At 41.5% G+C, this 15,874-nt stretch overlaps 1 protein-coding gene across 1 annotated transcript in view; it reads right to left on the bottom strand.

Annotated features, from left to right (window-relative positions):
* Positions 1 to 15,874, bottom strand: part of thsd7ba (thrombospondin, type I, domain containing 7Ba) — a gene marked incomplete at its 5' end in the record, with an annotated part of 124,480 nt that overhangs the window by 73,449 nt on the left and 35,157 nt on the right. The window contains 5 exons of the mRNA XM_080037506.1: positions 1,605 to 1,805; positions 7,496 to 7,654; positions 11,054 to 11,223; positions 12,356 to 12,604; positions 14,337 to 15,196. Coding sequence (XP_079893632.1) covers positions 1,605 to 1,805; positions 7,496 to 7,654; positions 11,054 to 11,223; positions 12,356 to 12,604; positions 14,337 to 15,196 — 1,639 coding nt within the window. The remainder of the gene's footprint in view (positions 1 to 1,604; positions 1,806 to 7,495; positions 7,655 to 11,053; positions 11,224 to 12,355; positions 12,605 to 14,336; positions 15,197 to 15,874) is intronic.

The following is a 15,874-nucleotide window of genomic DNA, read 5'->3' as shown; positions in this document are numbered from 1 at the left end:
ACAGGTACCTTTAAAAATACAATATTTTATGACAATGTGATACTTGTCGAATACGGCATTTAGCATTTATTATCAACATACAATGTAAAACAATTAATAGTCTTACTGTGCATTTAACTGTCTTACATGCAAACAGTCTTACCTGTGAGATTGTGACATATATTATCATGCTTAGTGATGCTTGTGGTCCTCACCTACAGTATACTGCTATTGAGCCAGTCCACACTGCGATTGTGTGGAAAAACACAGCCTATCATCACTACACAACGTAGCCTATGACACTGTTGTGAACGTGTGTGGAAAATAACTCAACGTGCAACAATGGCAAGTCGGATACGCCAATTAGGGAAAGAACGGCAAACAACTTGTCAACAATCACTAACAATAAGCGCGCCGCAGATAATTTCATAAGGCCTTCTTCCTCAAACCCACCAAAGCCTGCATTCTTCATTGTCCTGTCAGAAACAATTAGACTCTTCTGTTGCCTAATACATCTGGACCCTCCACTGCCTTCCTGATAAACATACACATGATCCATTGTGACAGAATAATAAAACACGGACAAAAAAGGGTGCAATTACCTTTATCATCTATGGAGATGAGCAATTAGTGCCTGGTCGGAAGCTGGGATTCTGACTTTTAATCAGGCCAATGTTTTCTGTGCCCATAAACTCAGCGATGGATCCCCATGCATAATGCATGCTTCGTTAACGCTGATGTTCCTATCACCCAACATGATGACATGGCTCAGCGCAATGGATCACATTATCATTATTATACCTGATGTAGTTCATGCATCACAATGCTGCTGATAGCATTACATGGACGGACAACAGCCCTGATGGCTCTACCATGCTCCTGATGACTTTTACAGCGTTCGAGGTAAATGGTTCAAGTGTAAATATATGAATTAGAGTCACAGCCAATAATTCACTTCTTTTTAAAGTTATGAAAATAAAGGGCCCATACTTATGCTAAGCAGAGGCAAATAATACAATTATAGAAGCTGTCATTTAAGTCAGAACTGAGAGTTACTGTATATTCATGAATGCACTTCTTTTATCTGTAAAACAATAACTTGGCTACAGAATAAATAGACCATGCCTGAGATTCACATACTGTTAAAAAGCACTGTCTTGCCATAAGTTAGATGATAAATTAATTCCACTTTCATTTCTGTCGTGAAGAATGAAGACAGCCAGCAGGTTAGCTTAGCTTAGCCAAGCTTAGATCAGCTTAGGAAGTTTAGCTTAGCTTAGTATAGTGATTGGAAACATAGGGAAATAAATGGATTGGCTTGGTACAAAAGTAACAAAAGGTGCCTGCCAGCAGCTCAAGTAAGCTCAAACTGTTTAAATTATTCCTGTAGGCTTCAGTAGCTTGGGGAAGAATGGAACTGACAAAAAAAAACTAACTCTCTGCGTTTAGTGACTGGATGGAACTCCATTGCTTAATGGACTGCACTTATTTAGCATTTTTTTCCCCAAATAGCTTTGACATTGTTTGCAAATTGCCTCCCATCCACCCATTCAGTCTCACGCACACACATACACAACCACGCAACTATTCCTTTAAGACAAAAATGGAGGGTGATCATAGCCTACCTTCAGAGCTGACACAGGTCAGATTCAGGACTGCAGTTCCAGGACCACAGGAGCCTTTGTTGGGAATGCATCTTTCTCCTGGTTGGACCTGCCACTGGTAGCAGGTGGGATCCTCACAGTGGATGGACTCCACCAGATGAGGGCAGGTTTCTGGAGGACTGCTGGACACCCACAACACTTCTCTCCTCCTCTGTCTGAAACCTTACAGAGAAGAAGAGGGGAGGGAGGCAGCAAACAGAAATACAAGTTGTCACGGAAGCAATTGATATACAAAAAATAAGACAATAGCAAACATGCTGTTTCACAAAAAGCATAGGCCATTCACAACCCCTCTTAGCCAATCAATATAATTATCTCATTACCCACGTGATCCATTATTTAGGTATTTCATCAAGTATGCTACAGTCAGCTCATCCCAATAAAAGCTGCATGTCTCTCCAATGCAAATTAAGGATGAATAATACAAGTTTGAAAGAAGAAAAGAGATGATGGGTCTGTTTTGATTTCCTTTGCCTGCCACCAGGGCATCTCAACTCTTCTTAGAAAAGAATATAAATATAAACTGAAACTTTGGAAATTGAATTATGTTTGTTCTTAGTTGAATTAAGGGGTTTGTTTTCTTGTGTTAGCAAGAAAACAAATGTTTCTCAATGTGTTAGCACTGAATGAGTAATGTTGTAAGGGAGGGACAAGTGCTAGGCTACATCTATTTAGTAGTCTCAATTTCAGCATGCATTGAAAAACTGCCCACAGTACAATTTAACAAATAACTTTGTGCTGTGAGACCCAGAATCAGGGACCGCTCTCTCCATGTGACAATGATGAGTTTGTATATGAGGCTAGTTTCCGTAGGATTTGGCCTAGTGTTTATTTGTATTAAATCCATGGCAGAATTAAGAAAACGGCTGATGAGTTTAGACAAATCCAATGAGAACATTTTGGAATTCATACTACTAACTTACTACTGGTTGAATGGCCAAATTTGACCTACGAACTGGTAGCCAGTGTTAGCCTGGCCCCGCCCGCCTACTTACTTCCGCTCAAATTTAATTTTCCCTAAATGAAATGAAGTACGATGGTCTGATTGGACCAGGCTAAGCCAGTGTGGGGATTCTAGCTGATCGTCCCTAGGTCATTTATCCACCAGACCAGGCTCCTGCCATTATCACATCCTACAAACTCCATTGGCCTCATCAGTGGTACAATCAGTGGTGTGAATATAAAGCTACAAAAACAAAAACAAATCTAGATTTTTGAAAAGATTAAATGATTCAATTGATACATTTGTATGCCCTTGTGACTATTAAGTATGGAAACAAAATATTCTGCCTGCACATTCCGGTAACTGATTTTGTTTAGTAGTCAACAATGAAAAAAACAGAACAGGCCTTTAATAACCATTTTCTTCTTTGTTTTTCTAAATAAAAGATGAGACAGTAATCACTGAATATAGCCAGTGTAAAGTAGAAGTCTAAATTAAGACCCACAACTTCTTCACATGATTTAAAACAATTGCAGATACTGTATGTGTCAATGGGAAACGTTATCAACATTTTCAGAGAAGCTGTACCCACTGCTGCTTGGCATTCCAAAAATAGTTTCCCTTTGGTATTGTGATAGGCATTATTATAAAATTGATTGTCCATTGTGTAGTTTATAGGATACATTGCTGCAAGGATTTTGTGATCTTTATCCACCTTTTTGTATAACAGGGCAAACAATGCAAGGGGTAAAACAATCCTCAAAGTATTGACTCTTATAGTTTTACCACTGCAGAATACATGTGAATTTCACACAGAGTTGTATATAGCAATAGCTAAGAGAAGGACATATTGTAAACATCTGATTTCTCCTATGATGCAAATGAGATATAAATATGACAAAAAGCAAGCCCCAAGGCTGAGCAGTTCTTATCTCATGGTCAAGTTTGATCCAGAAAGAAGTCCTTCATTCAGATGTTGAGTATAAAAGAAAACAATTGATTTTATAGTAGCTAGCTGGCTTCTGCCGAAAAAGAAGAAAAGTAGTGATTGCAAAGATTGGGGCCAGAGGAAGAAGCAATGAAGATGTGCAGTTTGAAGTAATAAGGAACCATAACACTTGATCTCCCTTGTGACAGTGTGGTATATCTGACTAGCTTCCTCTCTAAACCTATTGTTGGGCACTTTTTGAAGAAGTGGCAAGTATTGTGGATGAATATTTATGGTATATGGGGCAATGCCATTTTACAACGGTCTCCAGCCCTACTTTAACAGGGGAAATCATGCACTGCTGATTGAGACGCACTTTACGATATTTGGGAAAGCCTTTCACGCTTTCATACAACAATGTGTAAAGAAATTCAAATCATCTACATGTTGACAGCTCAACCGAAACATCAGTGAAATATAGAGGTTTCTCATTATGGAAAATCAATGTGCAAAATGCATGATATGATTTGCTTCAATATATGTTACCATAATCTCTATGCATAGTTTGTAATGGTCTGAATTATTACTAAGAGCCAACATTGACTATCTCATAGGCAGCTTTTGGACATGTTCTGGTTTTAAAAGAAAATAAAAAATGACAATGGCAGCGGCATCTAAACGAAGACCACGATATGAGCAATAAATGTTTGTAAACATGGTTTTAATATTTGATTGTAGCAAATTGTCTATAACATGATCAATATTTTGACAAAATGATTACCATTAAGGCCAATTAAGTCACCGAGTACCTCCTTGGCCCATATTGTGCTCTGTATTCCCCTCTCGGAAACATTGATCCTCTCAAAGCTTTTTCATATCAAATATCTATTTCTTCATGGAAAGGTTCTTACTGACTGAACCCCTCATGTTCTAATCTACAGTCTCTATCGACTACTGAGCTCTTCCAATTCCCCGATGAAGCAGAAAAATGTTCTTGCAGATGAAAAATGGTGGGATAAAAATAATACTTTTTCTAGGCTCCAGTGACTCCCCAAGTAAATGTCCACGACACTTGAGCAGCAGCAGCTTTTCTGTTTGAGCCCTACTCATTCTACCTCAGCTCTGACCCTTGGCAAAAAGGCCTGGCGTGCTTTCTCTCCACAGGTGGAACGGTCTAAACCCAGGATGCCCATTCTAAAAATTACATCTCCGGAACCATCTACTGGTGTTAAGTCTGAAGTCTGATCTGTGGTGATGCCTGAGTGTGCTCTCCAAGAGCAAAGAGACTTTGGATCGATTGCAGTATTGCCCAGAGCACTTACTGCTACTCACATCCAAACCGCAAAAAAACTATTTGGCGTGGGCATGCCCCCATGGATATTAATAATTGAAAGGTTTCTTGGTGATGCCAGGTTTATTTCAGGGAAACAAGGGCCATCCAATGATTTTTAGCAAACTGTGACTCAGAAATACCCCTCCTTCCAGCTCGGTGACTTCTAGAAGAGGCATTACAAAAATTCTATTCAGTAACCTCCCGTGTTCAATCCATTTCCCCACATAGCTGCAAAATGTGATGGACCAAGATAACATGGAATAAGTGTTTAAAGTGCATGCATAAAGCCACTGCGAGGCAATTTAAATGTGTAATTTCCCGGCGAGCAAAGCCAGGGCGGCATAAGCATCTTGGCTGGTTGGCTCTTCTACCTGAACACTGGGGTCCTGAGGGCCTTACAGTTAGAGAGGGAACACAATATATGCTGATGTTGTAAAACATGAAGGCTAAGAGCACATTCAATAGGAGCAAGGAATTCTCTGCTGCGCGAGGACCATGGGCGAACGACTGGGATCATAACAATGCCTACCATTCAGTAACTGTTCATTGATCGGCCGACAATAGAGCTCACCGCCAGTGATATTCCATTGGTTTCATTGTCGATCTGCTGTGGGCTCTGGATCTTTATGAAAGCCATCGGAATGCCACAAGAGAGCCCTGTACAAGACAGCCTGTGCTGTGTTTCCCCCTCCTTCAAATATATTAATGACACTGTCTGCTAGACGAGCTTCCCATAGATATCCAGTGTTTGGTAGAGTGGGCACTGACCTGAACAACCCACACTACAGTCGCTCCCCGGGGGGCTTTCATGCACATTTACTCACGGCAGGCACGAGGTCACACTGCCCTCATAGCACAGCACAAACACTCGCAGCTCCACCACTGCTGCACACCGACTGAAACACACACACCCACACACACACACTTACACACACACACACACACACACACACACACACACACACACACACACACACACACACACACACACACACACACACACACACACACACACACACACACACACACACAGGGCGTACAGCCTCTCTATAGCAGTCAGATTCCACTTGCTTTTACCATGTGAGAAAAAGACAAAGGGACGCAGACAGCGCGTGCATGCTGAATACTTGAGCACACCAACACACGCTGCTCACAAGCGTACACACACAGACAGGAGGCATCTTGCCTGCTGGTACTCCTTTCACCCTCCTGGGGACTGAGAGCTGAACTAAAGGTGTGCTCTTTATCTGTCTTCTGTCTGGAGTGGTTAGTGTGTTCTAGAGAGCATACACTTCCTCTCAGCCTGACGCTTATCAACAAGCAATTTAACATTCAAACATACACTGCCTCTCTCTGCTCCTCTGACAACATAGCTCACTCTCTCTCTCTTAGCCCCCCGTCAGCAACAATAGCGCACCCCCTTCCAGTTTCAATTGTCTAATGTTTACACATTCAAAACATGGTGCTGCTACTAAATTGAAAGCATTAAACATGTAAAGAGGTTAGTGCAAATCCCCTTGTTGACCATATTGAAGGCACTCAGCCCTCCAGCAACAATCGCTGTGAACAGCCGATCGTGAATGAATGTGCTACATGGCTACAACTGCAGCAGAATTTGACAGTTAATTGGTTTTTGAGTGCTAATGATTTTAACACCGGTCCATCTGTGCAATTATCAGTTTCAGTTTTTTGTAATCAGATCATCTGTTAAGCAAGCTATCTGTATTATCTTCTGGACGGTCTGTGCCTGTCCATCTGTCAAACATTGTGATGGAACAGCATTTTGCTTTAGAGGACAGTTGGAAGGATGATGCATCTTGGGAAAAAATGGCCTGCTTTGAAATTACACCTTTTTATAGGAGTGTTACGTCCTCTTTCAGCAGCTATCATGTTGTATCCAATTTGTACATGCACTATAGGTGGTGGTATAGCTCGTGCTTGCAGTGGTCGGGAGTTACATTTCCATTTTGACCCCAGTGGTTTTTGTCCCCCTGTTTGGTATTTTAGTCAGAAGATTTGACCTTTAAGAGACAAGATTAAATAGATTAAAATGTTGCCGTAACACCCAGCTACCATGACTCTCTGGACATCACCTCTGTCACCACACACATCACGACTAAAGATTGCACACAACTTCTTCTGTTTTAAACTGTATAAGGTGGGTGATGCATGAAATTGTGCTGGGTTCATTGTAGAGAGCATTGGAAGTGAACATTGGTGTTTGCCGTCAAAAAAAGCGAGAGTAATTGGACCATGCATGTTAAGGCACTGTGCTCTTTTGATGACATATCGGGAAACCATGAATTGCCTAATTAGACTATTAATTTTACAGTATTGCTGCACTTTTACTATTTTTCTTGCCCTTTGGAATCTATGTTCCTCAGTCATTATTTATAATAATGTAATTGTTTTAGATCAATGTTGTATTGGCATCAGACACTGTTGCTGTGGGGTGTACAAAGCCTACATAATCATGTTTATCTACAGGATCCATATACATAATTGATCCTATGCATTGGTCTGTATTATGTTCAGTAAAGACCAATGTCTATAATGACAACATGCTGTTGAAATATGTACATGTGGTTATGCAAATCTTACGAAAGCCGTAGCTTGTTTAAATTCATATCCAATTAACTCCATCATACCTTTCTTCCCCTGTGGTTCTTTGCAGTTGTCATATAAACAGGCACCCCAGGGTGACCAAAGGGAGAGGAGGCAGAGGTGCTGGCAAGGGATGGAGCATAGCTGGACGGCTGAAGGGGGCTCTTCACTGGCACACAGCCTGGCATTCACGGGCCTGGACACTGAGCAAACAAAAGAACACACGGAAGGATAAATACGGGGGGCTCAGACAGACACACACAGGCAACAGTGGAGTGTGTGTGTGTGTGTGTGCACATGTGTGTGCGTGTGTGTGTGTGTGTGTGTGTGTGTGTGTGTGCGTGTGTGTGTGTGTGTGTGTGTGTGTGTGTGAGTGAAAGTGTGATTGTATTGAAAAGTATGGATGTACTTTATTTCTGATTAGGAAGACAGCAGTGTGTTTGTTGGTAAAGGCAACATCTTCAAATACTGCACTGGCGTAGGAAGCAGGGTAGAATTAGTAAAGCTTATGATGGTCAACAATACAAATAGAGAAAAGAAGGAACAGTTGGACAATTGCTCTTCTCATCTCAGGTCTGGCTCAGGAGAATGTGAAATAGAAGGCAGGGGCCAGCTAAGAGAGTACACAGGAGCCAAACAGGGAGATATTAAAGCAAGGCATAGTACCAATTGACTGCTAAGCATGGCTATGGTATCATTTAGAGATCACAGAAAGCTCAGTCACCTATAATTGGCTCTGACATCAGCCTCACACACAACATTAGAGTTTTTCATTTTTTTTCTTTGTCTGTCCACAACACAGGGATTTATTCAATCTATTATTCCACTTTGACGCACCTCCGCACATCATTGAGTGGCACATTTCCATTTAAATGGGAAAGGCACTAAATGTCCATTGTTCAATGTGTCTTCTTACCCAAATTAATTAACATGGTGTTTGATCTCCTTTGGAAGAAAGTAGATGTTTGTTTAAACAGATTCATAAAGTGCAAAGAACAGATCTGTCTGCTTTGTTCCCCAAATGCCTTTTCGATTTGTTGTATGTATCAATGGTGTCAATGCAGCAGACATCTAATATGAGTTTTACATGTTACCTGACCTGCACGTATCTCTCCACATTGCAGCTGTGCAGACACATCTATTTATATTAGCTAAAGCTGTGCCCAGGTCACGTCAAGGTAAATCCTTCGGTCAACGTATTGATCTCTGTCAATCACTTTCCTCGGTTCAAAGAGCAGCCCCTTATTGATATTCTATACTCAACGTATTGGCTGTCCGAATACACATCTGATTATATAGCATTTCTCTGAACACATCTGGTGATTTAAAGGGGGAGACCACAGGAACTGCCACAATCCGTACGTACTTGAAGATATACTCGAGACTAATATAATATTATCAAATGGACATTACATTAATTAGGCAGAACATAGTGTGATTTGGAGAGAATGATCCTATAGTTGAAAGCCATTTAAAAATTCCCACCATGCTTATTTAAAAAGATGACTTCATTAATTGGCATGCATTCTCTCATATGGTGTTTTTCTTGGAGTGATTGCTTATAAGTCAAACACTTTCATTCTGTTGAATTGAAATGAACTACTTCAAAAGACCATCACTTTGGGGACTCTTCAACTTATACAATTTTACATCTCTATTCATATTACAGGATACGTGAGTGATAGTTTTAATTTGTTTTCTTAATACATGAGTTAAATCACTCTATATTCATACAGCAATCACTTAAACAGTGTGAACAGTTCATAACAGAGGTCTCCAAGTAATATAGCTTTGCAGTAATTGCCAGATACAATTTTGAGTATCCCGCTGTTGTAGGGACGAGGGAGGGGACTGCTAAAAGGACCATATCACTTACTTCTACTTGAATGTATTCAACACACATATGTTTCCTTGGCTTATGGCATTTTGAGGGCACATGTCTATACTACAAATACACTTACACAAATGCGATACTTACAAAAAAAACAAGAAAGAAACTCATGACACGGCGTTTACCTTTTATCTTGTATTATTACGTTTTAATGACTGTTTTTTCCAATGAAATACAAAATAGTTTATTACTAAGAGAGTGTTGCTTCTGGCAGCAGAGAGAGAGAGAGAGAGCAGATCCTTGGAAATAGAGAAGGAGGAACAAGACAGAGTAGCATGGGGAGTGAACAGAGTCGTCACCGCTGAATGACAAAGGAAATTGCAACACTTAACAAATCTCCAAGTCAATTTCACACTTTGAATGAATGGCAAAATTTAAGAGGGTTAGGGTAAAAAGACTTTTTCCTCTGTTTATATTCTTTGCATATAGTTGGTGCCACAGAGAAATGTAAGGCTCTATCCCAAAAGTGTAATTGGCACAAAATAATGCATAGTAAGTCGAGTGATCAGTTACCATTCTGAGAGCTCCCACAATATCAGGTAAAAGTTGACTGAACTTTCCCTGCCATTGTCCCTGAGCAGCTGTGATGTCATTGTGCTTTTCGAGGGACAGAAAAATTATCAGCAGCCTCATTCTGACTGCACAATTATTAGACATTATTATGTACATTCCGGGGCGCTCAGGTGGTGTAGTGGATAGTGAATTCATCCAGTTACTGTTTCTTGCTTTACTCTGACCTCCACCCACACACACACATCGGACGCAGCAAAGCTGACAGAACTTAGTCTTTCTCTATTTAATTGTTGGTGTGTGAGCAGAACTGCCTCACAAAAGCATGTCAAGGCTTAAGATATGTTGGTGAACAGTCAATACCCGGTGTACCTGCTGGTTTCTTAGCAACCTCCTGTTGACGTTCAGACTAAAATGTTGGTAAACATAAGAGATATAATATGTTGGTAAATGAGCTTTAGGGGCGCTGCGTACCTTGGGACAGACCTATAAGTTAGCTGTCCCCCCCACCCTTTCCCAGTCTTTGCGATGAGCCAAAGTGCGTGTGAAAATGTTGTCAAACTATTCTATGCCACACCATGTAAAACAAAATGCATACGAGTTGAAGTGTTTATAACACAGTGCAGCTTTTCTTGTTTTCATCTACGGTGTAAGGGAAGGTGTCTTCATTAAACTGCTACAGAATCCTTCTATTTTCACGCTGCTCTGTGGTTTGCTGGCAATCTAGTTGAAATAAATGCCAACGTTTCATAGGAAACTGAGTTTTAATGTTGTCATTGCTGCACACAAAAGCAGTTGCTCGCAAGTCCTTGCAATGAAAATAACATTAAACATTCAAAGGTAAAGTGAAGTATTTCACATGCAGAGTAGTGGCGTCCCTGCTGTCCAAACGCATTACAGTATATTGTATACACAGTAAAAGGTTGACAATGGCTATTGTAATGTCTACTTCCACTTTCAACGTGCTTTTGGTACAGCAATGCAGCGTGTTTCCCTTTTCTTTTTTTTCAAACCTGCATAAGAAACGCAATGCCCTCTGCTCACTTTCACTTAAAAGACCTATACTCACAGCTAGTATAAAAAAAACTCACATACTGAGTTCAGTTGGAATATATCTGGAGTGTATATCTCTTGAGTCTCTGTGTGCTTGCAGTGAGCCCCAGGGTGAACTGTGATGAAGGCCTTTTTTTATTTCTCTTACCCTCCTTCCTGTGATGTGGTGTGGGGTCAACAGGGACTTGGACACAGTAGGCCTTCCTGGTCTGGATCCCCCCTCCACACAGAACACTCATGTTGGCCCCACGCCGGTCCTGCTGGCTCAGTAAGGGGAGGATGCGACAATCGCCCCAGTCTGCGGTCCTCCATGCATACCTGACAGAGCGCAAACACACACACACATGGACGCACGCACACACATACACACAAATGCACACACGCACACACACACTCGCATGCACGCACATACACACACACGCGCACGCACACACGCACACGCACACACACACACACACACACGCACACACACAAACACACAAACACACAAACACACACAGTTAAATGGAATAGCTGCTGGAGGCACAGTTGGCTATGTCTTAAGAGGTAAACAGGAGTATCATTTTCTCTGTGTATTTTCCTCAACAAAGCTTCAATCCACTCAGGACCTATTGATGTATAAATGCATTATGATAAAAAAGGATACATTCTCAGTAGACTCCCAGCAATGCCAGTGTTTTTTTTTAGTTTTTTTTTAGAAATGTCACAAAAAAGCAAAAAGAGAAATTAGCCAGCGCAGTCTCTGGCAAAAAGAGTGTCTCTCAGCATGTCAGGGAAGAGGGGAGGCATGATTATTTCCCTTTTCAAAAAAACATCTAAATAAATGTTTGGATACCACAATGAAACAGGCAGTGGTGCGGAAAGCAATAATATTGGAGAAGTTTACCAGAACAACAGCCTGTGGTAATCTATCAAATGCTTAATTTGCGTAATGAGTTTTCCCTAATCATGTAAATCCTTTGCTCTCAGGCACTCCATGTAGATTCACGAAATAAAACTAAAAAATCTACTAGCATGGGAAAAACATTCTCCATTGACTTCCTTGTTTACCGCATTTAAAACTAACCAAAGTCTATCTTAAGTCATCCCTCCTGAAACAATAAGGTTCTGCCAAACACAGTTTTTGTCACCCGGGTCATGTCCATTAGGTTAGGGACTCCCAGCAGTATATGAGGTTATTGTAGGTGTCACAAGATAATTGAGGTAATGCCCTAAAAAATATGCACAAACTAATTCAATTGGGAAGTCATGAATATTTGCTGCCTCTAGGCTTTCCCCCTCATAATCATCAAGGGGGAAAAGCTTGGAGAAGCTCAATTTAAAATCATGATTTGGTTTCAGATTTTGACAGAGTACACACAAACGGACAGAGTACACACAAACGGAGCTTCAACAGGTATGCGAGCAGAAAATGAGAGGATGACCATCGCTGTTAAAGAGAAAAAACTACCTGGGGCACTTTGGAAGTAAATCTCCTATGATGTTGCAAGCTTCCTTTTCCTCAAGGGCAGGACACGGTTTCCCCCCTGCCACCGGGAGCTGAGTCATGATGCGTGACCGCAGGCGGTAACCAGGAGACAGGTCGGTGGACTGGCAGGTCTTGGAGCACGGACTCCACAACGACCAATCAGAGATGTGACAGTCTATGGGCATCACGCATGCCTGAAAGGTCAGGGGAGAGCTGTCCTTGGCGCAGAGACTGCAAATAGACATGGACAAAAAAATCAGTCAAAACAAAAGAAAACATTAAAGACACATGGACGAAACTTCATTTCATACCATAGAATCTATGTAACCCCATCACTATTATTGGATATCATGATTTCCTGAACAACTGACCTTTGCAGCTTATACTCAATATTATTAGAGCTTATAAATAACTTGGGTCTCAGACAAAAAAGTCAGCCATTCCGGAAATGGTGCAAAGAGCAGATATGTTCACTTAAATACGCAGAACCAGTGCATTATTCATGTAATTAAGGCTCCCATTGTTTAATTTGGACAATTTAATTACTTTGGTTATTAAGATGTGTGAGTATCATAGCTCATTGCAGAATTTTACTTGGCAATTAGGTTGTAATTAGAAAAGCAGAACGAGGCAGAACTCAGGTGGGAAATCCATATTCAAAAGCTTCTGAGCAAATACCAAGCTAATCAGGCACTACACTGTAAATGGTCCCTTCACTCTCGAGTCATAAAGCCTGTGAACCTGTCTTGTCGGGGGTTAATAATGCACAAAATATCAAATACAAAACAATATACCCACATTGCATGCCTTATCTTTATCTAAATGGCAAGGGACAAGCAAAACTCATCACATCAAAATTGGGATGATTTAATTCAATGTTGCACAGGAGAATTCAAATACCTAAAGTTGCCGGTGCTTCGTTTTTTATTTAGCAGTGCACAATTTTGCAATGCAGCGTTCAAAAGCAAGGCCAAGCAATGACAGTTCATCATTCCAGCAGAATATTATTGAATGGCAGTGAACAATTGATCTAAACAGTCAGCTAATAGCCTCACTTTACACCAAGTAGATGGTATAGAGGCATTTAGTCAATATAATATGCATGCAATGATTTTCTCTCCCCCTTGAAAAGAAAAAAGAAGATGGAATGTTGATTATTTGAAGATGTAGTATGTGTTTTTGTTGTGAGTGTATGTGTGTGGGGGGGGATTGTGTGTAAGTGCTTGCAGTTGCTGTGTGTGTGTGTGTGTGTGTGTGTGTGTGTGTGTGTGTGTGTGTGTGTGTGTGTGTGTGTGTGCGTGTGTGTGTGTGCGTGTGCGTGTGGGACACGTGTGTAAGTGTATGCAGGAAAATCCATTCTTATCAGCTCAGGTCAGCTCAAACAGCAGAGACAGGGGGAGAGCAGCACTTGACATTTACCACAACTGCGCCTCACCACCATGCTGATATGCTGCAAGAACACCAGCCCACACATAATCCAATTATAATAAAAAAAACAAAAAAAAACACCATAAATACAAAAAAAAATTATTTCACTGAATACACTTCTGCGTGAGTAAAATGACCCACTGAGATCACAAGGGTGATGACCATTGATCATGTGTTTCTCATGTTACGAAACAATAACTGTCAATAATCAGCTCTGTTAAGCCCATTTCACCTGACAGACATCCACCTTTTGCTACAGAGCACGTTTTACATCTCCTGTAGCACGCTTATGCTACATCAGTGGAAAAAGAGATCAATGTGAGACAAATCCAGTTAGCTGTACTACTAATACACACCGGCTCTTTTCAAACAGCCACCTCGCTTTCATCATAATATTGGCCTTATCTAGGACCTTGGAAAAAAAACTACTATTTTTAGCAGTGTGTTTATTCCCCACGTATTTGTCTTAGGTTCAGCTTTTTCATTCTCACTATTTGAAAGGTATGAAACCTTTGCAGCGCTTTGATGGGCTTACCTCAGCATTGCATTCTTGCCGTCACTCCTGGTGCAGCGGACTTGTCTGGTCTGGTATCCCACCTCCAGCTCCCATGACATGGGGTATTTGATGTGCGTATGGTGATGGTGGTGGTGGTGTTGGTGTGGATGGGAGTGGTGCTGAGAAGTCTGTGTGTGCAACGTCACTGTGTTGTTCTCAGTGAATCCGGTGCTGAAGTCCACCGTGGTCCTACCGTTTAACAGGGCATCCTTGTGATGGGGGAGCCGGCACTCACTCCAGGCTCCTACTTTAAGGCTATACTGGTACTCGCCCTCCCCAGTAGGGCAGTCAACAGGGCTAGAACAAGTCCTGATCTGGGTCAGGTTGGGGCAGTTTGCACCTCCGTACATTGGTGTGGCCAGGACGTGTCGAGTCCGATGCTGCAGGCCAGCGCCGCAGGTTTTGCTGCAAATGGACCAAAAGGTGTAGTCCGAAACCACGCAGTCCTGGGGGCAGGGGATGAGGCAGGCCTGCTCACCAGGTGGTTTCTGGGAAAAGAACTCACATATCCTGGAGTTGACTGTGGTACGGTTTGAAGCACGCACACAGTGGACTTTGCGCCTCTGGATGCCGTGCTGCGCTGTAACGCACTCGGCAGTCCTCAGCTTGAGCTCGTTGGAAAAGAAAGGGACGAGAACACAGCCCCCCCAGTTTGACAGCTCCCACTCAAAGAGGTCCTGGTGCCAGTCGCACACCTTGAAGCAGTGCCTCTGGCTCTCTGGCTTGTCCATGTGCTGGCAGTGGGTATGGTGGGTGGTCCAGCCCTCCATGTGAACGCACCATATTGTCCTGGTCTGAACCCCGCCAGAGCCACACTCCTCCCCGATACACTGACCCCACTGGCCTGCAAAACCAAAGAACAGACACATACTAAGGTGAGGGCATTTTCATTAAAGCAAAGAGCTTTGGAAAAAATGATGATTTGAATTGCTTATATCTAGCAGTTTGCAATCAGGCCTAAATCAGGGCCATTATTTAACCTCCATGATTGCTTTATTCATGAACTAAGGAGGAAATGAACACAAAGTATTCAAATCACTGGTAGACAATCCATACACAAAGAATATGAGGTAAGCATGGACACAAAAGACTAGATTCACTTGGGTTCTTGATCCCAAATAGATCAATATCTTTGTTTTTCTTGCTGCTCAGTCATGTAATATGGGTAAAATAGAAGAGAAAATATTTTTTTACTTAGCTGAACTGCAATATTTAGTCAAGCTTTTTAATTTGGCGTAAGAGCAAACTCTTGTTTTGGGTTTCAATAATGATTAAACTCAGTCTCAATAAAGCGACCTCTTCAGCAGTGAAACCATCATGAGATTGTGTATAGTGTAATGTGTTTTGAACAAAGACTTCCATTAATAAACATTCAATTTAAAATAACCAAAACCATCAGTTTGACTCTTTGCTCACACAGCATACTGAAGGTTTGAGTTATCTTAATGTGCAATTACCATTTCCTGTAGGAACTATTTTAAGAATACAATCAGGACCTGTCTTTAAAGGAGGGCAAA

The sequence above is a fragment of the Ammodytes marinus genome (genome assembly GCF_949987685.1).
Source record: "Ammodytes marinus genome assembly, chromosome: 12".
Lineage (NCBI taxonomy): Eukaryota > Metazoa > Chordata > Actinopteri > Uranoscopiformes > Ammodytidae > Ammodytes > Ammodytes marinus.
This window is presented reverse-complemented; position numbering and strand designations above follow the sequence as displayed.